Raw genomic sequence first — 27,579 nt, forward strand, 5'->3', positions numbered from 1 at the left:
AGCCTGCAGCATGTAATAATGTATGGATTTTAGCACTGAATTGCAACTCTGTCTCCTACTTAGTACTAGAACATGCACTGAACATACAATCACTCAAAACAATTTTTGTTCAATGAATAAGCATAATTTAACCAGAGGAGTGAAACTTTTGACCTCCTGGATGGTTTAACATTGGCTATCAGAAGTCTCGACCAACATGACCAGTGGTTAAGGGATTATGAGAACCATACTTCAAAATATCTGAAGGGCTAAAAGACTACCTGTCTTCTGCTTTCAATCTTGCTACCAAATTTTTCAAAAACCAGCCACATTCAAATGATCTTAATTGGGTTTTATTGTCCAAGGGCCTAATTGTAATAATGATTTTCTCTTCACAGCTGCTATACCAAAGGCAGTGCACAGACTATGGGTGAGAAAAAGGAATGTAAGCATAGGGGTTGGAAAAAATTGATGCAACTGAAGAACAATGATTTCTACATTGAGAAGGGAAAGCAGTAACTGAAAGTACAGGCCGAGTGTGAAACTGAATGCTTCCACAGAACAATTGTTAAGCTGCCTGAAGCACAATGAAAAGCTGGCTGGTCTGTATTGTTCCATTTCTTCTAGGGACGTTCTGTACTTCCCAAAATTGTAAGTCATTGAGATGAAATGCATTTTTTAAAGCAAGGTAAATGGCAGCTGTTGTATTTGTTACAGAATTATGGTAGAACTGAAGCTGGAATGAGTTTTATTCCATATGGGCAGTGAACTTCTGGTGTCTACTCCATGAATTATTCCTGTTTTGAGATGGGATTGCCATTACTCTCTTAAGAGTTTTTGTTATGTTAAAGAAAAAGTTCCTGAGTTTTTTAATAGGTAGTACTATACTTAGTGAATGACATATCATGCTATTTAATATATCTATCAATTTATTGATTTATTGATCAAATACATTTATATAAGTTATACAACACATATGTTATGTGTGTGTGTGTGTGTGTGTAGTATGTGTGTGTATGTGCGTGCGTGTGTAGTATGTGTGTGTATGTGTAGCATGTGTGTGTTTTACTGCATTTTACTGCTTATTTATTTGGATGTTTGTGTACATGGGCATGCGAGTCAATTTATAATCTTGGGCCATAATCCTGTTGTGAGTCAAGGAACATGATGCCCCACTATTGTCATATCTATGTAATTCTGGGCTTGCATTTTCATGTATAAGAGAATGCCATCTTTAAACAAAAGGGGCTTATTCTTGACCAAGGAGGTAATGAATACCTCTTTGCACAAACTTGGGGAAGCTCCAGCTGCTTGTACAAAGGACTGTTGAGCAAGTGAGTATAACAATGAAGTTCTCCCCTTTCTTTATTGGCTTTCCCTTTCTTTTCTTCTTTCAATTTTTATAACAGAGTGGGGGGAAGGAGAGAGTAACAGAAGGAAGAAAAATTGGCAATGAAAGACCCCCCCCCATAAGAGGAAAAACTGAATGAGGCAATTATGAAAGGCTATTCAACCAGAAACATATTAGCCACACTCTGTGAAGAGATGTGACCTGCCTCACAATGTTGCAGTGTAGTGTAGAATTTTGGTTTTCAGCCATTTGATTTCATATGACATCCCTCTTTTGCCCCCACAAACAGTTAGTTATCATTCTATATTTGCTGAGCAAGTTCAGTCCCCATTTAGTTTTTTTCAGTCCCACTATTGCAAATATCATCCCGAAAATTCTTGATTTGTGGGGTTTTTGGTTTTTTTATTTGTACTTTTAGATACGTAAGCTTCCCCCTCCCCCAAGTCAAAACTGCATCTCATGCATCAATGGCACTCTTACAGCTACATAATGGTAGACACTCAAAGTTTACTGCTAATATGAAGTAGCTTCAGATTTAAACATTGGAAATATGGGGGGGAGGGAGAAAGAAAGCTGATAATTTCTTCCATTCAAAGTGAGAGATTTGAATATTTTTAAAAGTCAGTCTTGGAATTCCTGTGCACTCAGTCACGAAATAATGTTGTAATATAAAAATAGTTTTGTAATATAAATTTATATCTCCAGCTGTAGCTGGTTTTAAAAACTACTCTTTCTCTTAGGCACCTCCCAGAAACACTTTTTTAAAAGGATTTTCCAAAGTTTGAGGGCATTCTCTTCAAATTGTATATATATTTCCCGTCATGCATTCCTATAAAAAATCCAGAATTGACAATCTCTCCATAAGCTTGGAACTACCCACAAGAATTTGATGCACAGTCTTTAAGAGGATGATTTATCATCGAAAGCTCTCTGTTTTTTGTTTCTTTGTTTTATATTCTTAATGGTCGATTAAAGGCATCCTCTGCTCCTGCATTTGTATTGTTTCCACGACCATACAGCCTTTTCCTGTTTTTAGTAAATGTGGTTACTCTAGAGGAGCCATAGTCATCAGGGGCTGTCTGTCCCCCTGGGGTGCCCTGTCACATTTGAAGGGAGTCACAGACCAAAAAAATCGTTAAGCTGTTCATGTTGTATACTTGTTTGACAAGGAGGTCCAGAACCTAAGAATCCAAGAAGATCTCCTCAAAGGGTTGTGGCCTGAGAAAGGCTGAGAATGGCTGTTTTGGGGGTGAGTTAACATTTCATTTCAGTTTGGTTTGAAAGAATTTGCCAAAATTTGCAAATTTCTTCATATTTGACATGGAAATAACTGGAGTTTACAGAAAGTTGAATGGAAGAGAACCCCAAAAGACAGATTTCACTGTTACTAGTTTATCTTCACATATTCCCTAACTGTAAACGTGGCAATTGTGTTTCACTACCCAAAAGAACCACAAACCACTCCTGTAAAATCATGAATAGATAGTGTCAGTATTTATTTATTTAATGATTTTTTTTAAAAAAAAAGTACTTATATTCCTCTTGGCTCTCTGAAATGAGATGCATATTCAAAGGTTTGGTACAGAAGTTTCTTTGACATCTGTTTAACACAGGCCACTTCCTTCTTGAGAAGGAAGCCACTAATTGACTGCTGAGTATTCCAATTCTAAATATAATTTCAGTGTGCAGACCCCCTGAAATTGATTTTGGCGATATTGTGAGGAATATAAAAATGGAGTACATGGAACGTGACAGAATACAATATGCATGCAATCCTGGGTATGATTTGGAAGGATCTGATTGGATAACTTGTACAGTTGAAGACTGGACCCCTCAGCCAAAGTGCTGGGGTAAGTAGGCGGAATCTTTTAAGTAATGTAGGTATGCGGCTGCTTGTCTGAACACATAGTCAAACTTAATAACTGAGCAGTCAATGTATAAGGAATTCTGCGTGATCTGTGTTATGAGGATATCTACAGGGGGATGAGGAATCACAATTCCTTCTCTAAAAACTGAAGTAAAATAGTGGCTTATTGAACAGGGTTATTGAATAAATGAATCCTTGTCATACACATTGGTATGTGCAGAGCAATCCTACAAAGCTTTACCAAGATTAAACATCCCAGCAGCCTTTCAGAAAGGCATGCACTGGACTGCAGTCTACACAATGCAGTCTCTTCCCTGTATACTGTGGAACAAGCTCCACTGAGTTTTGTGGACATCATTCCTTGGTCATAGTAACCAGAGAGTAAGGGGGCGGGCAGGACTGCACCCTACAAGCATTGTGTAAATGATGGTTTGAAAACATGAAACTCTAACCAGATGTAGCCTATGGCAAAATCTATTTAATCAGTAACCCATTGTGGTACATTTCTCTGACAACAAAAGAGGCCTGCATTTTACTAGAATTTGTTTTTCTAAGCTGATCATAGTCCTTTTAAAAAAACTATCAATACCAACAAGTTGTGCACAGGAAAAATATGACTGTCCCTGTAGTGTTGCCCTATGATGACTTCCTATCAGAGGCAAAGAATGAAACAGACCTATCCCACTAGCAAAAGCTAAATACAGTAGGGCCCCATGTGGAATTGATTCCAAGCCATTCCCTGTGGATGCTGAAAAATGCAGATTATAGCAAACACTATTTTAATAGCAAGTGCTATACATAGCACGGTCTCTGGGTCTCTCTAGTGGCTAGTTCTGGTAACTTCATCTTTAAAAATATATATTTCTAGGATTTTTCATTTAATATTTTCAGACTGTGGACAAGTGAATCAGCAGATACTGATTTTGCAGATACAGGGTTCCTACTGTAGTCTAAGATGAATGGTATGTCAATTCATCCTGCATCTTCTTCAGTTGATGGCAATATGCTACTCCAGGAACAGATCGTGTGGTTTACATATGACTCTCTTCTTCAACAGCCTTCTGCCACTCTATTTAAATATCTCCTACCTCCCTATCATAGGTCTTATCTATGGGCTATTACAGCTTGCATAGAATGCCAAAATTGTTACTTTGAAGCTCGTAGAGCCCGTGTGATCATTATACCAAACTGGTATACACCAATTTACAGATTGTATAGCTGAGCTTTAGGTGGAATCTTTCCTTCACAGATTTTAATTGCAGCAGGACAGAATTTAGCCACTTTTGTCAGCATATCTGAATTTAGCCCAATATATCTGCCAGGGCATCTCCCTGTCAGCAAAAGCAGTGTGTAGTGTGCCTCTGATCGTCCAGGAAATGCCCTTATGTAAGGGTCAACATGGACTTCTCGAACGTCAGAGTAAAAAGCACAGTGAAGTAACACATGGGAGATAGATTCGATCTCACCAGAGTTACAGGGGCATAAACGCTGAGTGTAAGGGGTGTTGTTATACTTCCCTTCCTGGACTGCTAACGGAAGTGCATCGAAGTGGGCCAGAGTAAGAGCTTTGTGTTGTTTAAGTGTTAAGGGTAAGTAGAGATATTTTGCCGGTTTGGGTGGAAGCAGTGCGCTGTCCAGTATAAACCTATTTCTGATAATACCAAGGTCCTGTTGCCTTTCTGTCTCAATAATACGCTGCCTAAGATTACTCTTGGCCTTGATGTATCCCATTTTTTGGATACTTTCTACTGAATAGCCAAATCTGGGTTAATATGTGGATTTTCAACATGGTATCTGTTCAGCACAAGCTTGTTATCAGATACTTGACATTCACAGATCATACACAAAAATGTGCCAAAAATGTTTCACATACCCCAAGTAAAATATTAAGGGCATTCAGATAAATGAAGAGATGCACATTCCCCCACTCCCAGAGATTCAAACTATATTACAGACAACCTGAAGTCCAGCCTAGCAAAATAAAGGTTATTGACAAGAAAACCATCCCAGAGACAGCCCCTGCCCTTTTCTCCTTTTCTTTCAGCACCCTGCAATATCACAAAAGAACGACTGGATGAGAAAAACCTGCTTTTGCGTGGGGGACAAAGACATTCAGCATTGATCAGGAATGGCCATACACTGGAATTCATGTGCCAGAAAGGCTATATTATCATCTCTCCAACAGTCCGAAAGTGTGCAGACGGGCACTTAACTTTGCCAACCTGTACTTCTGCTGGTAAATGTACTGTTAATGTTAATTCACATTAATTGAATAGCATGTTTGTTTTCTGAGTGTTTGAACTGTTCTACTGATATCTTGAGATTATGGATCTAATTCTGCAGAACAAAGCTTTCCTTTATCAAGAATCAGAGATGGAAGATATCTGTATTACGGCCACTAATAAGTCACAAAATAGACATGCTTTTGATTTTGTAAGAACTCTTTGTCGGACTGGCTATTGCAAATCTTAGTTTCAAGTGGAGGAAGAAAGAAAAATGACATGAGATTCCTGCCTTAAAGTCTAGCTACATATTGTATTGGATCTGTGGTTAGACATAAATCCCAAGGTGGCTATTGCAGACTGAGAGAACCAGGTTGGTGCAGTGATCACAGGTAGGATGTAGAATGAATGGCCTTTTTCTGTCTCTGCATACAAAATGCTAGCAGGCACTCAGCGATCTGCCTTTTAAGTGAAGTGCTCAGTATTAATCAGTGCTTGCTCTTCAACACAACTGGAAGTCAGTGTGATTCAAAGAACAAGCAGCAAGTTAGGCATTCTCAGATCCACTCATGTACCAGAGCTGGCAGAGGTGATTTTCCTACCATTCCTCTTCCTTGGAACCCTCAAAGGCTTCCCTCAAATGCTCTCTCATGTGTCAAGGGACTCTGCTGAGTGGGATGTGGAGGGGGCTTAGAAGGGAGGGAGGAAATGGTGGAGCATGTGTGTTCCTGTGATTTTATCAGAAGTCATCTTTTTTATCAACCTGATAACGAACCCTACTGTTTCAAATGGGGAAAGCAGCCTCATGCAGGTGTTCACCTGTTCCCACTTAGGACTAAAGTGTAGATGTGATTGTAGTTATGCTTGTAACTCCTGCTATCAAATGTCACGATGTACCACTATCAGGGTTCCCGGTCATGGAATCCTGTAACTGCATTTAGTCTGGTTATAGAATTAGGAGTAGTTGGAAAAAAAATCAAAACATGTTTATTTCAATTATTATAATGTTAATCAGGATATTTCCTTTCTTTAAAAAAAAAATCTACAGCCCTTCTGTGCAAGAGATGGTTGGTTGAGCTGAAGAGAATGTCCAGATTTTATTGTTTTTTCAGTGGTCAGATGGAATACAAGCTTTCAGATTTAACAATACAGTGGTGTCTCACTTGACAAGGATAATCCGTGCCGTTGAAATCGCTGTTAAGCAAAATCCTTGTCAAGCGAAATTAAAAAGCCCATAAGAATGCATTAGAAACCGGCTAATGCGTTCTAATGGGCAAAATACCTCATTGTAAAGCGAAGATCCTCCATAGTACCTGATGGTAATATCTCATAGTGATTACTGGTGGGCAGGACTTATCCCTGTTGTTGATATAACATCTGTCATTCTAGAGACCGGCTCAGAGATGTCCATAACAGGAGATATGTCTTCGGAGACGCCACTACCACTAGCATGGAACCCCCCTGCAGAAGGTACCCATAGAAAGTGATAGCTAGTATCATATATTATCATCATACCCCAGCCACATTCCGGCCGCAAGTGCCGGCAGTGTAACTTGAAACTTGGGAATTTCTTTAAAAATAAAAAATTGCACTGGGCCACATTGCGAGCTGACCTGGGCCGCATGCGGCCCTCGGGCCGCAGGTTGGACAAGCCTGCTCTAGATATTGAGGCTCTAAACCATTTAGGGCTTTATATGTCATAATTAATACTTTGAAATCAATGTGGAAGTGAATGAGCAGCCACTGTAGGGTAGCCAGAATAGGGGAGATATGCTGATGTTTTTTCACCCCAATGAGAAGTCTGGCCACCATGTTCTGCACCATTTGAAGCTTCCGCATCAATCTCAAAGGTAGCCCCATGTAGAGCACATTACAGTGGTCTATTCTGGAGATTAAGAGCACATGGACCAGAGAAGTGACCGCCCCAACATCAAAATAGGGGCACAGCTGGGCAATCCGCTGCAGATGGAAATAGGCTGTGTGAACCACTGACACTACCTTCGTTTCCATGGTGAGTGGCAGATCCAGATGGACGCCCAAGCTGTGAACCTCACTCTTCATGGTGAGAGTCACTCTCCCAAAAGTGAGGGAGTTTCCCAAACCACCGATGGCGGGGCCACCCACCCTCAGGACTTCCGTCTTGTCCGGGTTCAGCCTCAGTCCATTCACCTGTATTCATTGCAATATGGCCTCCAGGCAGCACTGAAGGGACAAAACAGCATCCGCTGTTGTTGGGAAAAAAGGAGATGTTGAGCTGGGTGTCATTAGCGTACTGAAAACATGAAGTTCCACATCCCCTAATGACTTGACCTAGTGGCCTCATGTAGCTATTAAACAGCATTGGGGAGATAATTGATCCTTGTGGAACCCCACAATTGAGACTCCAGGGACCTGATGCACTCTCCCCAAGCTGTACTCTCTACTGAGTACAGCTTCTGCAGAGTACAGAATGCCTTCTGTTGCACATTTCTATAACAAGGAAGTCATTATAATGAAGAGTATCAAGATAAATACTGTCCCGGCAAAAGTTTGGTTAGAGCAGGGTTAATGAATCTTTTGCTCCCTGGATATTTTGAATTACAATTCCCATAATCCATTACCAGCAATGCTCAATGGGGCTGATGGCAAAGTAGTTTCTCACTCCTGGGTGAAGTCACTGGTTGCCATCATGTTTACAGCGGAGTTGGGATATCACTGGGATATAAAGGCCAAAGGGTACAATAAGTATGTGGGAACCTTAAACAGATCCTCAGGGAGTATTGGTGCTCCAGTAAAGTTAGGAGTGCATTTCATTTTTGATAAAAGGAATAGTAAAAGATCTGATTACAGATTCTTCAGCATAATGTGTTTTCAGCTTAAGTGTGTGATGACAATGCCAGATTAAGACAATTTGGATCTTAGAGAAGTATGAAAAGGGGTCCCTCTACTCTACAAAATTTCAAGATATCAAACACAGAGAACAGTTAATTGACATAAAGAATATCCATATTTCCTTCTCTGGTTGAGGGTGTCTTGTTTCTTGCCTGTACCTTAGAATCCCTTCAAGACTCTGGAGCCTTGTACAGATTCATCATTTTCTAAACCTACAAGCCAGCTTTCTGTGTAGGACAGGTTTGTCCAACCCACGGCCGGAGGGCCGCATGTGGCCCAGGTCAGCTCATAATGCGGCCCAATTTTTTATTTTTAAAGAAATTCCAAAGTTTCAAGATACAGTGGTGCCCCGCATAACGAGCGATTTACTTAACGATGAATTCGCATAGTGAATTTGCATTGCGATGTTTCTAATGGCAAAACATCGCTTTGCGATGATCGGTAAGCGTTTCACTTACCGATTATCACATAACAATATTTTAAAAACAGCTGATTGGTGGTTCCAAAATGGCCGGTGGTTCCAAAATGGAAAAAATGGAAAATGGAAAAATGGAAAAAATATGGCCGCCCATAGCGAAAATGGCGGCCGCATGGAGGATTTCCGCAGAACAGTGAGTTTTTTGCCCATAGGAACGCATTGAATGGGTTTCAATGTGTTCCTATGGGCGTTTTTGCCCCGCATAGTGACAAATCCGTGTAGTGATGATTTTATCAGAATGGATTATCGTTGCTATGCGGAGCACCACTGTACACTGCCGGCGCTTGCGGCCGGAATGTGGCCGGGGCATGTCACAACAGTAGAGGGAGAGAGAGGGAGGGAAGGAAGGAGTGGGAGGGGAGGGGACAGGGGGACTCTGTGACTGCATTGCGCCATCCCCATCAATAGGTGGACCCCTTCCTAGCCCCATAAAGCCGCTGGAGTCAAAGCTGGAAACCTCTGCTGTCTGAGATCGCAGCTGCCGGTAAGCGCGCTTGGAGCGGGGCTGCGGAGGATGGCTAGGGCTGCTCCCCCATGCGGCTCAAACCAAATGTATATGTGGTCTAAACCAAATTTTCATCTTCTAATGTGGCCCAAGGAAGGTGAAAGGTTGGACACCCCTGGTGTAGGATGATAGTGGATATAGATTGGCTATTGGCAACATTAAATTCTTTAGCTGCAATATGTTATCTTTTTCTTTCCCCCATTCTCCCCACCCACTTTATTTTGCAAACATGCTGAAACAGACTAATAAAACTACTCTACTTCTTTGGAAACTGTAGACTGGGATAAACTTTACCCCGTGTTAAAGAAAAAGCACATTGTTTTAAAAGCAACAAGCTTGGTGATACTGTATTATTACTGAAGTGTATTGAAGGTAACATTATTTGCACTAATAATGTTTTCATATCTGTTTCTTATTATAAGTTCTGTGTACCACCCCACAAATAGACAATGGTAGCTTCCTCCCTGTACAAACTCAGTACAAGCTTGGGGATATGATCTATGCCTCATGTTATCCAGGATACACACTTGAACATCGCAATAACTCTTCTGAATGTACCAAATATGGCTGGTTACCATATTTAAAGTGTATATGTAAGTATTTTTGAAGTTGTACTATTCCAGTGTACTATTTCAGTGTCAAACCTTATTTAACTGATGGTGAAATAAGTTTTATATTTCTGACAGAGTTTTTCCTATGCCTTCATTTGACGAAGTACTTTTTAAAATTCTTCCTTATGGTGGTAGGAGGAAATCATCCAGAGCAAGATTCTAGTTTACAGAGCAAGATTATTTCCTTTTCCCAATGCTGTGTTCATTTAGGTCAGTCTTTCTCTCCCTCCCTCTACGGTTTAAAGGACAGTCTCTTTCAAAAATATCTCCTCTTTGTGCAGAGGGTGGGAACTGAAATCTAATGGATGTTGCTGGACTGCAAGTCACATGAACCTGTGCTCTGGTGTAGTTGGCTTGGGAGTGCACTCCCAAGCCAACACAGGTTGCTGTCCTCTGAAGATGCCGGCCACAGAGACTGACAAAACATCAGGAAGAACAACCTTCAGAACACGGCCAAAGAGCCCGAAAAACCCAGAACAACCATTAGATCCCGGCCGCAAAAGCCTTCACAAAGATACTTAATTTGTTGTTTCCATTCACTTGCATCAATTTTTAAATGTTGCATTTTAAGTGGGCAGGGAAATACACACACAGATACAGACAGCTCATTGCCCGAGGATCAGGCAGATGCAGACATACAGTACATGTACAAACGCATGCATGCATGCACATGTACAGACACAAACACACACACAAACACATGCACTCGTATACACACAGAGAGGAGGAGAGAGAAATTTAGAGCTATGTCGAGGGAGGCTTGAGGGTGGTTTCTTCCCCCAGATGTAGGAAACTCAAAACTTCCCCCTAGAGAGCAAGGGGGGGGGGAGGGACAACTCTTCCCTTTGGCTCCAATTCCTGGAAAAACTCTCTCTCCAAGTATCCCCATAATTTTTTAATGAAAGATCACCCCAAACCACAAAATCATGGGTCCCAGGCATGCCTTGAATTGGTAGTCTATGGGCACAGATGGGATCTATGATTTAATGCTAGTTCGGAGAGGATCCCCATAAAAATCATATGAAATAATGAAATCCCCTCTTCCTTCTTGTCCTCCCTCTTCCCTTCTTCTCCCCTCACTCCCACAATCATGAATGGGATTGAATGACTCTATCTCTGCCAAGGTGAAGCCTCAGTGGCTGACAAAGAACTTTCCTCCTACACACCACTCCTCCCTCTTCAGCAGAGGAGAGACCCAGCAGGCATGCACACAGAACTAGCACAGCAACATAGAAGTGAGGAGTAATTTTCATTGACAGAAGAGATTGATTCATAACACATCCACCTTAAAAATAAATGGACCTCTGGAGGAGGAGCAGAAAAACCTACTCTCTTGTCACATTACTCAGCACAAGGATATATCTTCTGTAAATGCCCAAACGTTGTTGTTTGTTGTTTAGTCGTTTAGTCGTGTCCGACTCTTCGTGACCCCATGGACCAGAGCACTCCAGGCCCTCCTGTCTTCCACTGCTTCCCGGAGCTGGGCCAAATTCATGTTGGTCGCTTCGATGACACTGTCCAACCATCTCATCCTCTGTCATCCCCTTCTCCTCTTGCCCTCACACTTTCCTAATATCAGGGTCTTTTCCAAGGAGTCTTCTCTTCTCATGAGATGGCCAAAGTACTGGAGCCTCAGCTTCAGGATCTGTCCTTCCAGGGAGCACTCAGGCTTGATTTCCTTTAGAATGGATAGGTTTGTTCTCCTTGCAGTCCAGGGGACTCTCAAGAGTCTCCTCCAGCACCACAATTCAAAAGCATCAATTCTTCAGCGGTCAGCCTTCCTTATGGTCCAGCTCTCACTTCCGTACATCACTACAGGAAAAACCATAGCTTTGACTATTCTGACTTTTGTCGGCAAGGTGATGTCTCTGCTTTTTAAGATGCTGTCGAGGTTTGTCATTGCTTTCCTCCCAAGAAGCAGGCGTCTTTTAATTTCATGGCTGCTGTCCCCATCTGCAGTGATCATGGAGCCCAAGAAAGTAAAATCTGTCACTACCTCCATATCCTCCCTTTCTGTTTGCCAGGATGTGATGGGACCAGTGGCCATGATCTTAGTTTTTTTGATGTTGAGCTTCAGACCATTTTTTGCGCTCTCCTCCTTCACCCTCATTACAAGGTTCCTTAATTCCTCCTCACTTTCCGCCATCAGAGTGGTATCATCTGCATATCTGAGGTTGTTGATATTTCTTCCTGCAATCTTAATTCCGGCTTGGGTTTCCTCCAGTCCTGCCTTTCGCATGATGTATTCTGCATATGAGTTAAATAAGCAATATACAGCCTTGTCGTACTCCTTTCCCAATTTTGAACCAATCAGTGTTCCATATCCAGTTCTAACTGTAGCTTCCTGTCCCACATATAGGTTTCTCAGGAGATAGATAAGCTGGTCAGGCACTCCCATTTCTTTAAGGACTTGCCATAGTTTGTTGTGGTCGACACAGTCAAAGGCTTTTGCATAGTCAATGAAGGAGAAGTAGATGTTTTTCTGGAACTCTCTGGCTTTCTCCATAATCCAGCGCATGTTAGTAATTTGGTCTCGAGTTCCTCTGCCCCTTCGAAATCCAGCTTGCACTTCTGGGAGTTCTCGGTCCACATACTGCTGAAGCCTACCTTGTAGGATTTTGAGCATAACCTTGCTAGCGTGGGAAATGAGTGCAATTGTACGGTAGTTGGAGCATTCTTTGGCACTGCCCTTCTTTGGGATTGGTATGTAAACTGATCTTTTCCAGTCCTCTGGCCACTGTTGAGTATTCCAAACTTGCTGGCATATTGAATGTAGCACCTTAACAGCGTCATCTTTCAGGATTTTAAATAGTTCCACTGGAATGCCATCACCTCCGCTGGTCTTGTTGTTAGACAAGCTTTCTAAGGCCCACTTGACTTCACTCTCCAGGATGTCTGGCTCAAGGTCAGCAACAACACTATCTGGGTTGTCGGGGATATCCAAGTCTTTCTGGTATAGTTCCTCTGTGTATTCTTGCCACCTCTTCTTGATGTCTTCTGCTTCTTTGAGGTCTCTCCCATTTATGTCCTTTATCATGTTCATCTTTGCACAAAATGTTCCTTTAATATCTCCAATTTTCCTGAACAGATCTCTGGTTTTTCCTTTTCTATTCTTTTCCTCTGTTTCTTTGCATTGTTCATTTAAGAAGGCCCTCTTCTGTCTCCTTGCTATTCTTTGGAAGTCTCCATTCAATTTTCTGCAACTTTCCCTATCTCCCTTGCATTTTGTTTCCCTTCTCTTCTCTGCTATTTCTAAGGCCTCGTTGGACAGCCACTTTGCTTTCTTGCATTTCCTTTTCTTTGAGATGGTTTTTGTTGCTGCCTCCTGGACAATGTTACAAGCCTCTATCCAAAGTTCTTCAGGCACTCTGTCCACCAAATCAAGTTCCTTAAATCTGTTCTTCACTTCCACTGTGTATTCATAAGGGATTTGGTTTAGATTATACCTGACTAGCCCAGTGGTTTTTCCTACTCTCTTCAGTTTAAGTTTGAATTTTGCTATGAGAAGCTGATGATCAGAGCCACAATCAGCTCCAGGTCTTGTTTTTGCTGACTGTATAGAGCTTCTCCATCTTTGGCTGCAGAGAATATAATCAATGTGATTATGGTATTGCCCATCTGGTGATGTCCATGTGTAGAGTCGCCTCTTGTGTTGTTGGAAAAGAGTGTTTGTGATGATCAGCTTGTTCTCTTGACAAAACACTATTAGCCTTTGCCCAGCTTCTTTTTGAACTCCAAGGCCAAACTTCCCTGTTGTTCCTTTTATTTCTCGACTCCCTACTTTAGCATTCCAATCCCCTAGAATGAGAAGAACATCTTTCTTTGGTGTCAGTTCTAGAAGGTGTTGTAAGTCTTCATAGAACTGGTCAATTTCAGTCTCCTCAGCAATGGTAGTTGGTGCATAAACTTGGATTATTGTGATGTTGAAAGGTCTGCCTTGGATTTGTATCGACATAAATCAATGTAAATCATGCTTACCTCAGTTTAAATGGAGGTGAATTGAGCTCTTAGTCTCTCCTTTTACGTAGCTTTGCTAAAGCAGAAATGCTATAAGCACAAAGAAGGAAATAATAGAAAATACTGAAAAACATAGGTTAAAAATTAACTGAAATAAGAAACTACAGTACTGTACATTGAAATATTAACCAATAACATTTATATGTAGCTGTTTGTAAGGATAAGAATAAATTTGTATACAAAAAGACAAAAAAATTGAATACAATTTACCTAGCCTCTTCTCTTTGTGTGAAGAGAGTTCAGGAGCACAGGAGACCAGATTTGGTTTTATCTGGAAGGAAGCTAGTTGAAGGCTTGATCACATTTTGTAACAATTGAATGTATTTACAAACAAGCAGACTGAATTGACTTAGGCAGGGAGGGACTCAGCTTATCCAATAGTGGTATCATCTGCTCTGCATCAAGTCTCCAGCGAGGGAGACAGCTTCTCTCCATGGAACCTTCCAGAGCTCATTCTTTCTCTACCCATCACTTTAAAAATGGCTAGTGGTCATCCCTGAATTCAGAACATAATGTAAAAGCTCATTTGCTTAAGAGGATGCGGCATTGCAATCTTGTTCTGCTCACTGGAGATGCAAGTGAGACATTTCCTGGCACCCTTAACCAAGTTCTTGCTTTGGGTGAGAACAGTGTTTTGTGCAAATGTCCCCCTCTTCTCTACAAAATCACATAATTTGTGCACCCTAAGAATTTGAAGCACTGGGTGGATTTTTCCTTCTTTCTTAGCCATGTCTTCTGTGCAGTCATGATTCCCATGATAGTAGAAGGGCCGTGATATCTGCATTTCTCTTCCTTTTTTATGGTCTAAAGGAGATGAAGAATATATGAAGAATATATATAAGGATATAATTATATATATAAGGAGAATATATGAAGGATGTTAGGTACCTTTTCCTTTCTTATTGTAGTTACCCAAGTTGAATGTTATGGTTTCCACACAGACATTGTTTTTGACAACTTCTGTGTAGCAGTGCTCCATGTAATGGCTATAAGATTTGAAATCTGCTATTGGTGAAGGGCATTCCTACATAATTATGTCAAATGTTATGAAAGACAGGTTCCAAATATCACAGCCTAGTACTAGTACTAGTAGGTGGAATACAACTACTCAGATGTAGAGATGAGGGCTTCATATTTATATACAAATAAAAGCCCACCGGCACAGGTGGCTAGTCTGAACATGCCAGACCATTTACTGCATGGCACATGGCCAGCGAAATTGCCAGTGCCCCAATCACAGCAGTAGCCCAGCTGCCACAGCCCTGCCGCCCTGCTCACCGAGGCACTCTGGCAGGGGGCAGGAGAACGAGTCTCCCTGTTCAGCTGTGGCGTGGCCAGGTAAGCAGGGTGATGGTGCTGCGGCATCCAGCTGCTGCCATGATTGGAGTGCAGAAGAGGACGCTGGCCATGCATGCCAAGCTCTAAGTGGTTCAGTGGATTCTGAAGGTGGGCGATAATGGGGCTGGCCAGCTGTGCTGGCAGACTTCGTATTCATATATATTCATAGTCATAGATATTCATATATATCTCTACTCAGATGTGATTTTGGAGGGTATTAACATACATGCCGTGGGTTTGGATCTGGTCTGCCCTTTCTATTCACAAAAAGCTTTTCATCCAACAGAGTGATTTTGCTGGCAGAATGTGAGGTTTTGCAGCAGATCTTCAGAAGTTGTTAGGGACTTCATGGGAGGAGTAATTAGCAAAAGCCACTCCATAGACAGATGTGCATCCTGATCAGAACTCCACTCGCTTCCATCAGTATAAGCAAAATCTGGATCAAAGCCATAATATTCCACTGAGCCCAATGTTGAAATTCTAAATCCATTTACTTTGAAGTTATTTCAGTTCAAATCAGTAAGATATACATTTAACCTACAGAGACTTTGAAAATCTTATTCTATGATTCAGATGTTGGATTAAAATGGGAAAAACAAACAAATGTAACAACTTTGGCAACATGAAGAAAACAAAGGTGAGTTGGAATGTACTGACCTTCTGCCTAAACTGTTGGTCTATATTTCTTCCACAGCAAAACGCTGTGATTATCCCCACATAGAAAATGGAGGACTGTCTTGGTCCAATACATACTATAGTGATGTATATTTTCCCAAAAAAGAAGGAGAAACAATCCACTTCAGGTGTAATCGTGGCTTTCTACCAGAAAATAAAAAGCACTGGCATCTGATTAGATGCACTGAGCTTGGCTGGGATCCAGAACCAAAATGCTTTAGTAAGTATATGTTTGTTCTAGTTTTATTAAGTTAGGAAATCTCTCTTGGCTTTAACAAAAGGCTGCCTGAAGCTGTCTTAAAAAATAAAAGCTGACCTCCCCACCCCCACAGCCTGCCCCCTGCCCACTAATCATCTACTGTCATCTGTGCCCACATTCCATGCTGCCACCACCATTCCATGTTGCCACCACCATTCTTGAAAGCCTGTGCCACAGTGGCCTCCTCTGCTGCCATCCACCACTGCTCACTGCAGTGGCCTCTGCTGCCACAGGCTGCCTTAATGGAATCCAGGCTGCCCTTTGCAAAGATGACAGTTGTGGCTTCTGTGCCCTAACAGAAATCACAGCCTCCATCTTTACAAAGGGCAGCCAGTGTCCCTGGTGGCAGGCTGTGGCTGTGGAGGCCACTGCAGCAGGTGATGGATGGTGGTGGCTCCAGACGGCGGTGGATGGTGGCAATGGCTAAGGGAGGGAGGGGAAGGGGGGCAAGCTGTGGGGTGAGTAGTTGTGGGGCTCACTGACTGCCTATGGGCCCACTGATCCACTGTGTGGTGGGCCCATAGGCAGAGTGGGAAGGCCATAGGCTAGCCTTCCCTCTCTTCATATGGGGGATGAATAAAAATGGACAAATATTCATTACTTTGTATTTGTCGGGGTCTCGAACTGACAAATACAAAGGGATGAATATTTAATGAATTAGCAATTTTTAATGAATATCACAATTGCTTATTTTATTTGTCCCCATGTCTAGTATATATATATATATATATATATATATATATATATATATATATATATATATATATATATATATATATATATATATATATATATATATATATATATATATATATATATATATATATATATATATATATATATATATATATATATATATATATATATATATATATTATATATATATATATATATATAAGTTAGACAGAGTTAGACATCTGGCAGCAGTATTTATATATTGTGATTTGTGTACCTTTAGCGGTACTATTTGCTGAAGGATTTCTCTCAATCTTATCCTTTTAACAGCTATGAATCTGTTAATAGAATTCTACATGCTAAAAAAACCATTGGTTTCTAAAGTTCTAGGCTGTATAAAGTTGGGGCGACCTCTCCATTATATGGCTAGGTAAGCACAGAAATTTGGCTCTTCATCAAAGAGAGCAGATTTGGAACAAAAACTAATTTCATGACATCAATACAGTGGAATGAGCATTTTAAACTTTTACTAGATGGCTTTATGCTTACTGGCATGTCTGGCTGACAATATCATGGAGCTATCTTTTTTCAAGCTACAAAGAAGCAGCCTCTTTGTCACCGACAGTTTGAATTTCCTGCCTTTTTCCCATGCCCTTTTCTGTTTGCAAATCGAAGCTCCGGCCACAAGTCAAAGCAAAATTTTGCAGCCGGAGCTGCAAATGGTCATAAGTTAGGGCATTCATAAGTCAAGGCACCACTGGGTTGTTTTTTTTTTTTTGGTTTGTTTTTCATTTTTCCTTTTGTTCAATATATCTGAGCATTGTAGGTTTTGGAGTCCCAGTTTTGGCCAATGGTTTGTATACTTGGATTCACATTTTCAGCAGTGTCAAACAGGGAGATGACATCCTTCCTCATTATATCTCATCAAGTTCATGCCCAAATCACAGAGCCCCCCACTAACTATTCGGCCACACTGTCCAGATTTTCCTGGTGTGGGTAAATTCCAGGAAGGCTACATATGCTGCTCACTACCCCTACCAATACCTTGAGTAACTCTGATTATTCAGTATTCTGGGAGTTAAAACTTCACACAGTTAAGCATTTTAGTATGGATACCAACCCTTTACATTTTGTGGGTATTATGATAGGAATAGGAATATCAAAATACCCACAAATGTAAAGAATCCAGTAGGTGGTCAAAGCAAGGCCTTTCATTAGTACCAATAAACCAATTTACCCAAAATGAACTGCTGTAAAATTCTATTATTTTTTGAAGGTGTCACAAAAGTTAAAAAAATATAATGTTCCAAATAGTTTCAAAACATTGTTTCAAAAGTTTCAAAAGCAATCAAAATGGTGTGCAGTAACAAGCTTCAAAAGATCTTGAGGGAAGACAATTTTTGGAACAAGTCCCACAAGAAAATTAAAAAGCTAACTATCCTATGCTAATACTCATATGCAGAGAGCAAATGAAGTAATGAAGTAGTCAATGAACACAGCATTCTCCTGAAAGATACTAGGCAAAACTAAGCAAACTCTCATTTCACTCAGATAAGATACAGATGTCAAAACCTTCCAATTAATGGGCAACTTTTCCCTCCTGTACTGGCCTGCTCATTCCAGGTACAAGTCATCAAGCTTGTATTCCAGAGAGCAATTAAAACCATCACCACCACCCCAAGGAACCAAGATATTATCTTATCAGGTTCAACTTCTTTGTTCATTAACTTCACCCCCAAAATGCAACTTCTTTCAGCCCCTCCCTTCAGTTCTCACAAGAGCCTTTGTTGACGAGCAATTAGGAATGGAACACAGTGTTCATGCTCTGACTGGTACATTCTTGTAGTGGCCTGGAGAACAGCAAAATACATCTTCTTTCTCATGCAGACAAAGTGCCATCTGTAACAGGCTGGAGAAGTGCAATACATCCTATCTGATTTCCTGAACCCTGCTCTGCTCATTTTCTAGTTTCTTGACACCTACATTTGTAAGAGCTGTAACACTCCAACTCTAAAAAGAGTTATTCATGAATTGGAAATTCTCTTATTTTGAAATGTTGCTGACTATTTCCTGGGAAAGTGTCTACCTTTTCGTCATTTCTTTGGTTCTGCCAATTTATAATGCAGAAAAGTTGAGTGTGTTAAAGGAGCTTTTAGTTTTCATTTGTCCAAGTAATGTTTCCATGCTATGCTACTATTGTCATTCTTATATTTGTCTTCTTTATTGTTATCTATGTGCTCCTCCACACAGTGATGTTGTCTGCAATCAATCTGGGGTTGTTATGGATTACTGTATCACATTTTTGTTGCAGATTTGAACAGGTCATCCTAGTATTTGTGTTCACAAGTGGGAAATGAATTTGACCGAAGTCTCACTCCTAGTAAAGAATGCTGTCCCTTTTGTCTATCTTATCTCTACTACTCTCCTCTAGTTTATCCCCATCCTTGGGCTGTGGAAGGGTGGAAACAAACTGGCAGTAAAATGCCCATAAGGAAATGACACTCACCCACCAAGTGCATAGATCAACACAAAACTATTCAGGATGAGGATCCACATGAGCAGATCCTACACTGGAGCTAATCAGAATACAGCAAGAAAAAAAATCAGAAATCAAGAGGTGTTGTCCCACTTTGAATCTGTTGACACTAGCTTCACTAACCTGTGTTGTGTGGTCATCATGACCCAGTACCACTATCATGGGTACAGGGAAGTTGAACAAATGCTCAATGTGACAGAGCTCCAAAAAGATTATTCTATATTTCAACTTTGTGCTGTGATAATCGATTTTCACAGTCTTCTCTGCTTGGTCTGTTATTTGCTTTTGTTTCATTTTTATGTGTATTGCTTGACTGGAAGGTAATCTTAAAAATATTAGATAAACAGATAAACAGAAAGAAAGAAAGAAAAGCTGAAATGACACATTGACCAGTCATGCTTGTTCTATTCTCTTCATTCATGGGTTCAACTTCAAATACATACACAGTCAAGAAACAATATTTTTCAAGAATATGTGCAAAATCTGGGTTGTTATATTGGATGTAGCAGTATTTAGCTTTCTGAGAATCTCAGGTCCCTCTCCTTTTTAAAAACAATTTTGTAATAATGAAGAAAGTGACCTTTACTAAGACTCTTGATATAGCTAGCTTAGCCGTATTTAAATTTGTCTTGGGGAACCAGGACTTTATCATTAACTGAGTAAGGTAATTTTTTAAAAAAATTATTTATTTATTTGCATTCCACATATCGCACAAAATGGTACCTTGTGGTCTTCTGCTATAAATTCAATCCTCATAATAATTCTGGTTTGTTGGAAAAACAGGAAGAGGTAGAACCTGCACAACAAGGTTTCTGGAGGCAAGGAGACTAGAACTTCAGTCTGTGTAGTCAAACGCATTGCACATTTCATCACACTGTCCCCCAGTATAGCAGAATATTCCAACACTAGCAGCTTCAAGCTGCAGGCAATTACACACAGAAAATGGCTCATCAACATCTGTCTCAAAAAATTAAATATTTTATGTTCCCATCTTTGCTGGCAACACTGACCATATTAAGAGAAGTGGACCCCAGTTCATTTCTTTAGACATCCAAAATTAGGCTGTAACTATGTGATAAAAAACTGTGGAATTTACTTCATTTCTAAAATGGGTGAATTTAGATTTTTTTTGGGGGGGGGTTACTGATCACATGACACAAAGAGTGATTCAAATTAGTCCAGTCCTTTTTTGGTCCCAAAGTGGCCTTTCTCCACTCTGCTGGTGGGTGCTTCTACTTTTTCAAGGTGGAATAATTTGAATGGCCTCTTCTTCATGTGGTTAGTTGTGACACATTCTTCTAAAGACAAGGGGCTGTAGGTGGTGTTTTGGTGACATAAGTAGTTGGAGTATGATGTTCAGGATCAGGGAAACATGTCCTCACACTCTTTCCATTCCCTCATTGTTCTCAAATTTTTTCAAAAATTCTTATATGTATGAGATTAGTGGTTGTTGTTGTTTAGTCATTATAACTTTTTTGAACTGTTACCGTCTGGCAGAAGATATAGAACAATTAAGACTCGGACCACATGTTTTCTAAATAGTTTTTATCCTAGAGCTATAATTGCAATTAATAATGAGCTTAGACCACCAGTAGTGAATAATTAGTTGGACTGTGTTACTTGACCTGAGGTGTAGATGTTTGTATTTTTAGTGGGGGACTTCTAGTGGGTGGGGAGTGTTTGGGGAATGTTATGTGTGTGCATGTGTCTGGTCTCTGGGTGTCTGTGAATTTCGTTGTATGGTATACTGTGTATATACTTACAATGACAATAAATTATATTATTATTATTGTTGTTGTTGTTGTTGTTGTTGTTGTTGTTGTTGTTGTTGTTGTTGTTGTTGCTATTGTTATTGTTGTTGCTGCTGCTGCTGCTGCTGTTGTTGTTGTTGTTGTTGTTATTATTATTATTATTATTATTATTATTATTATTATTATTATTATTATTATTATTATTATTATTATTATTATTATTATTATTATTAAGTTGTCCTGACTCTTCATGAACCCATGGACCAGAGCATGCCAGGCCCTCCTGTCTTCCACTGCCTCCCGGAGTTCGGTCAAATTAATGTTGGTAGCTTCAATGACACTGTCCAACCATCTCGTCCTCTGTTATCCCTTCTCCTCTTGCCCTCACACTTTCCCAACATAAGGGTCTTTTCCAGGGAGTCTTCTCTTCTCATGAGATGGCCAAAGTATTGGAGCCTCAGCTTCAGGATCTGTCCCTCCAGTGAGCACTCAGGGTTGATTTCCTTCAGAACGGATAGGTTTCTTCTCTTTGCAGTCCAGGGAACTCTCAAGAGTCTCCTCCAGCACCACAATTCAAAAGCATCAATTCTTCGGCGGTCAGCCTTCTTTATGGTCCAGCTCTAACTTCCATACATACACTACTGGAGAAACCATACCTTTGACTATGTGGACCTTTGTCGACAAGGTGATGTCTCTGCTTTTTATGATGCTGTCTAGGTTTGTCATTGCTTTCCTCCCAAGAAGCAGGAGTCTTTTAATCTTGTGGATGATGTCACCATCTGCAATGATTATGGAGCCCACAATGTAAAATCTGTCACTGCCTCCATATCTTCCCCTTCTATTTGCCAGGAGGTGATGGGACCAGTGGCCATGATCTTGGTTTGTTTGTTTGTTTGAGCTTCAGACCATTTTGTTGCATTTTCACCCTCATTAAGAGCTTATTTAATTCCGCCTCACTTTCTACCATCAGAGTGGTATCATCTACATATCTGAGGCTGTTGATATTTCTTCCTGCATATTTCTTCTTAATTCCGGCTTGGGATTCCTCCAGTCCAGCCTTTCTCATCATGTACTCTGCATATAAGTTAAATAAGCAGGGAGACAATATACAGACTTGTCGTACTCCTTTCCCAATTTTGAACCAATCAGTTGTTCCATATCCAGTTCTCTGCTGCTTCCTGTCCCACATATAGATTTCTCAGGAGGTAGATAAGGTGGTCAGGCACTCCCATTTCTTTAAGAACTTGCTATAGTTTGCTGTGGTCCACACAGTCAAAGGCGTTTGCATAGTCGATGAAGCAGAAGTAGATCTTTTTCTGGAACTCTCTGGCTTTCTCTATAATCCAGCGCATGTTAGCAATTTGGTCTCTAGTTCCTGTGCCCCTTAGATATCCAGCTTGTACTTCTGGGAGTTCTCAGTCCACATACTGCTGAAGTCTACTGTATGATAGTTGGAGCATTCTTTGGCACGGCCCTTCTTTGGGACTGGGATGTAGACTGAACTTTTCTGGTTCTCTGGCCACTGCTGAGTTTTCCAAACTTGCCAGCATATTGAGTGTAACATCTTAACAGCATAATCTTTTCAGATTTTAAGTAGTTAACAGGAATGCCATCCCCTTCTATGGCCCACTTGACCTCACTCTCCAGGATGTCTGGCTCAAGGTCAGCAACTACATTGTCCAGGTTGTCCAGGATATCCAAATCTTTCTGATATAATTCCTCTGTGTATTTTTGCCATCTCTTCTTGATGTCTTCTGCTTCTGTAACGTCCCTACCATTTTTGTCCTTTATCATGTCCATCTTTGCACAAAATGTTCCTTTATCATCATCATCATCATAAATCTTTATTGGCATTAAAAGGAAAAAAAACGGAGTATGTGTACATCAGTATCAGTTGGCGCCATACTATTGCAAACAGAAGGGAAACAATCCTGAAAGTATGAGCTAGAGAGGTTATACAGGAGGGGATTGGGGAAGGGATTTAGGCTTAGAGACCGCTAGTAGAAAATCTGCTACCAAGCTGGAGATGGTCACCGAGTAGTCACTTAGAAGGATAGGAAGAGGGTCAGCAAATGAAACAAAGAGAGAAGACAGAAGGGGTTCGAGGATATTGTTTCGTAGGTATTGGTGAGCCGGGCAACGGAGTAATATGTGATCTAGAGAATCTGGCTCAGATGAGCAAGAGGGACAGAGTCTGTTATTGCGTGGTCTCTCCCATTTTTGTCCTTTATCATGTTCATCTTTGCACAAAATGTTCCTTTAATATCTCCAAATTTCTTGAACAGATCTCTGGTTTTTCTTTTCTATTATTTTCCTCTATTTCTTTGCATTGTTCATTTAAGAAGGCCCTCTTGTCTCTCCTTGCTATTCTTTGGAAGTCTCCATTCAATTTTCTGTAACTTTTCCTATCTCCCTTGCATTTTGCTTCCCTTCTCTTCTCTGCCGTTTGGACAGCCACTTTGCTTTATTACATTTCCTTTTCTTTGGGATGGTTTTTATTGCTGCCTCCTGTACAATGTTACAAGCCTCCATCTATAGTTCTTCAGGCACTCTGTCCACCAAATTGAGTTCCTTAAATCTGTTATTCACTTCCACTGTGTATTCATAAGGGATTTGGTTTAGAGTATATCTGAGTAGCCCAGTGGTTTTTCCTTCTCTCTTCAGTTTAAGCTTGAATTTTGCTATGAGAAGCTGATGATCAGAGCCACAATCTGCTCCAGGTCTTGCTTTTGCTGACTGTATAGAGCTTCTCCATCTTTGGCTGCACAAAATATAATCAATCTGATTTCGGTATTGCTCATCTGGTGATGTCCATGTGTAGAGTCACCTCCTATGTGTTGTTAGAAAAGAGTGTTTGTGATGACCAGCTTGTTCTCTTGACAAAACTCTATTAGCCTTGCCCTGCTTCGTTTTGAACTCTAGAAGGTGTTGGAAGTCTTCATAGAACTGGTCAATTTCAGCCTCTTCGGCATCGGTGATTGGTGCATAAACGTGTGATCTTGAAAGGTCTGTCTTGGATTCATGTTGAAATCATTCTCTCGTTTTTGAGATTGTATCCCAGTACAGCTTTTCCCACTCTTTTGTTGAGTATGAAGGCTACTCCATTTCTTCTACATAATTCTTGCCCACAGAAGTAGATATGATAATCGTCTGAATTGAATTAGCTCATTCCCATCCATTTTAGTTCACTGATGCCCAGGATGCCAAAGTTTATTCTTGCCATCTCCTGTTTGACCAATTCCCGCTTACTAGGGTTCATAGATCTTACATTCCAGGTTCCTATGCAGTGTTTTTCATTTCAGAATTGGACTTTCCTTTCACTTCTAGGCGCGTCTGCAGCAGAGTGTCCTTTCAGCTTTGGCCCAACCACTTCATTAGCTCTGGAGCTACTTGTACTTGTCCTCTGCTTTTCCTCACTAGCATGTTGGATGCCTTCTGACCTGAGGGGCTCATCTTGCAGCATCACATCTTTTAGCCTTTTGTTTCTGTCCATGAAGTTTTCTTGGCAAAGATACTAGAATGGCTTGCCAGTTCCTGCTCCAGGTGGATTGCATTTAGTCAGAACTCTCCACTATGACCTGTCTGTCTTGGGTGTCTCTGCACAGCATAGCGCATAGCTTCTCTGAATTACTCAAGCCCCTTCGCCACGACAAGGCATCAATCCATGAAGGGGGACATTAGCGGTAGGTCACCCTATTGTTCCCCATAAAAAGATTGGCAGAAGTGGGACCAGAGGAAGGAAGGAAAGAATGAAGGACTATGGTCTAGAATGCAAATTGCATCACATTCAATATGAATAGTGAACTTCTGAATCAATCAGTCCATGTATGAGCACTGACTGCGATTTCAAACTTAAAACAAGCTGCGAATCAAATTGCAGCAAAGCAAAATAACCCCAATTCAGCTTTCTAGTGTAATTGCACACCTAATCAAAACTATGAGGGCACCAGCAATTGGTTTTTACACCTTTATCTTTTTGTATGCAATGGTCCAGACTTAGAAGGCCAATCCACTCATGGCCAGTATCTCATGCTTATAGTATTCATATTAAACTGAGATATAAGAAGATACATTGCATGTTTTATTCTAATTAAACTTTATTTTCTAAACATTTCATCACCTCAATGTCTTTCCACTCATATTTAATCATTTTGCCTTTAGAACAGTGCATTCCTCCTAAACGTTTGCCACATGGCCAAGTGACTGATGACTCTAAGAATATCTTCATAGAAGGTGACACAATTTCATTCCATTGTGATGTGGGATATCAGCCTGAACATCAGTCACCAGTGGCCACATGCACAAGAAAAGATTGGTCGCCTGCTCTCAATTGTTTGGCCACATGTAAGCTTCACTTCTATGTTCTCTTAGTTGAAAAGTTGGGGATTTTTGATGTAGCTTATCTTGTTCTGCCTTAAAGCCCACTCTATATCTGTTGTTAATCTCACTGTTGACTCAAGTGTCCTTACTGGCATTATAACACTCAGTGGCGAGCTGAACTGGGACTACTACAAATAAATCAGGGTAGAACTACAGAAGGGGGGGGCATTTATTTTTCTATGGGGTTTTGCTTTTCTTGTATTTGCATGAGCTTTTGTTAAACTGTAGCAGCAGCTAAAATACACAAACACATTAGGACAGAGCTTGAAAAAGTTGTGTTTTCCCCTTTCCTCATTTCCAAGGGATGGTTCAACAGTCTTTGGTTACTAACTAAACATACGCAACCCTTAGGCTATTTGGAGGGTAAGGCAAAAAATGCCATCTGAGGACTGCTTAAAAAAAGGTTTTGGTTTATTCACAACTCCATTCGATCAGCAGCCACTGTTACAACAGTTTTCAGTGATAAAGAGTTATAATAGAATTGGTGAAAACAAAGAAAGCTGTGTTATCTTTACCCAATACAAAAGCAAGGAAAAATAATAATAATATTAGATCACTTTGAAAAAGCAAATCGCTAGCTTTCAATCCATTTTAGTATTCATCAGGCTCTATATTGTGGGTGGTGCAGAAAAAACATATGAAATTCCCCAAAGTCATGGACAATGTCTGTACCAGGTCTGTTTCTTAAAAGTGAGTTGCCAAATGCAGACTGAAAACACAAGTCAGGAGTCTAGGTTTCACATTCCACCCCGGTGACTTTTGATTGGGTTCTTTCTCCCAACTTACCAAACAAAGGGGGGGGGGGGGAAACAGATATTCAGCAAACCCCTACCTCATCACTTTCTTTTGGCACTCAGAGTTCCTATTTGATGGGGAAAGAAGTGACACAGAAAGGTGGCAAGCCCCTCCCCTCAGAGAACTGGGAATAAAATTTGATCTACTCACTAAGTAAAGCCGATTGAAATCAAATTCTCAGTATTACTTGGTGGTTGGAAGCAGACATTTTCTCCAGTTTGCAGTCCTGCTTGGCTGATGTTAAGTGTCCATATTGTCTTCTAGATGGTGCGGTGGGTGGCTGTTCAGGATATCCTCTGTAGAAATGGGGTAATTTATATAATTTTTTTCTTCTTATCTCCAGCTTCATTGAAGAGTTTGAACTTGACCAGCACCTGAAGATTGAATAATGTATATAAGCAATTATGTATATGTATTCTTTATCAGTATATTCTTTATCTTTATTGTTACAGATCTTGTAAGGGTATTTGCATCTTAGACCAAATTAGATATATATTTTTCCAAAATGAATACATTAAAAATAAATATTAGCAAGGACCTGGTTCATGCTAGTGTTTTACCAGAGATAACAGCCCCCAAACCTTTCTCAGTAGTTGTGGTTTGCTCCACTAATTGTGCCTTCCAGCCATTACCATATTGACTCCAGATTTAAAATGACAGAAAACTTCTGACCACGGGGGCCTAGGTAAAGGCCGGAATGGAACATATGCCAAAACTAATAGGGTATGAAGAACAAAAATCAATGCAATATTTCAGACACAAAAAAACCCCACCCAGCCTAGAACAATAACTTTCAAGTAGGACAACCCAACAAAATTCACTCATCCCAGCTATTGAAAGAAGACTGACAGCAGCCACAAAACATCCCTAGGAAAAACATTCCAGTATCCATTCCAGGCAGAGAACTGGTATAGTACAAAACAGCCTGGATGGCAACTTCCAAGTAAGATAGCTTAACAAAACTCACCCATCCTATCTATTTATTTATTTATTTATTTATTTATTTAATATCCCACCTATCTGGTCGGTTAAGACCACTCTAGGCGACTTACAGCATAAAAATACATAAAAGTATATATAGAAAACAGTGTTTACATAATAGAACACATATTCAACAAGATGGGGCAAACAATGGGGAGAGGAAGAAAGGAAAGCATCAGGAATTAATTGGAGGGAAGGCCTGCCGAAACATCCACGTTTTAATTGATTTTTAAAGATACCCAGCGAGGGAGCCATGCGAATCTCCGGAGGTAGGTTGTTCCAGAGGCG

General features: G+C 40.5%; 1 protein-coding gene across 3 annotated transcripts; it reads left to right on the forward strand.

Annotated features, from left to right (window-relative positions):
* Positions 1 to 26,847, forward strand: LOC110091709 (complement factor H). 3 transcript variants are annotated; one of them, XM_020815925.3, is made up of 8 exons: positions 1 to 630; positions 3,013 to 3,180; positions 5,242 to 5,433; positions 6,809 to 6,889; positions 9,696 to 9,866; positions 15,934 to 16,134; positions 25,297 to 25,479; positions 26,654 to 26,847. In XM_020815925.3, exons 1-8 carry the CDS (start codon positions 567 to 569, stop codon positions 26,686 to 26,688), a joined length of 1,095 nt encoding a protein of 364 aa, XP_020671584.3. In that variant the 5' UTR covers positions 1 to 566; the 3' UTR covers positions 26,689 to 26,847. The 3 variants fall into 3 exon arrangements, with proteins under 3 accessions (XP_020671584.3, XP_072854187.2, XP_072854188.2); XM_072998087.2 differs by lacking the exon at positions 1 to 630 and adding an exon at positions 2,458 to 2,579; XM_072998086.2 differs by lacking the exon at positions 6,809 to 6,889.
* Positions 26,848 to 27,579: the final 732 nt, after the last annotated feature.

Source organism: Pogona vitticeps, chromosome 4 (genome assembly GCF_051106095.1).
Source record: "Pogona vitticeps strain Pit_001003342236 chromosome 4, PviZW2.1, whole genome shotgun sequence".
NCBI lineage: Eukaryota > Metazoa > Chordata > Lepidosauria > Squamata > Agamidae > Pogona > Pogona vitticeps.

Bases quoted from the DNA above. Each gene is read 5' to 3' on its own strand.
- LOC110091709 (XM_020815925.3), top strand. From the start codon at position 567: ATGAAAAGCTGGCTGGTCTGTATTGTTCCATTTCTTCTAGGGACGTTC. The intron at 6,890-9,695 runs GTACCCATAGAA...TCTTATTATAAG, and splicing joins ATGGAACCCCCCTGCAGAAG to TTCTGTGTACCACCCCACAA. The intron at 9,867-15,933 runs GTAAGTATTTTT...TTTCTTCCACAG, and splicing joins ACCATATTTAAAGTGTATAT to CAAAACGCTGTGATTATCCC.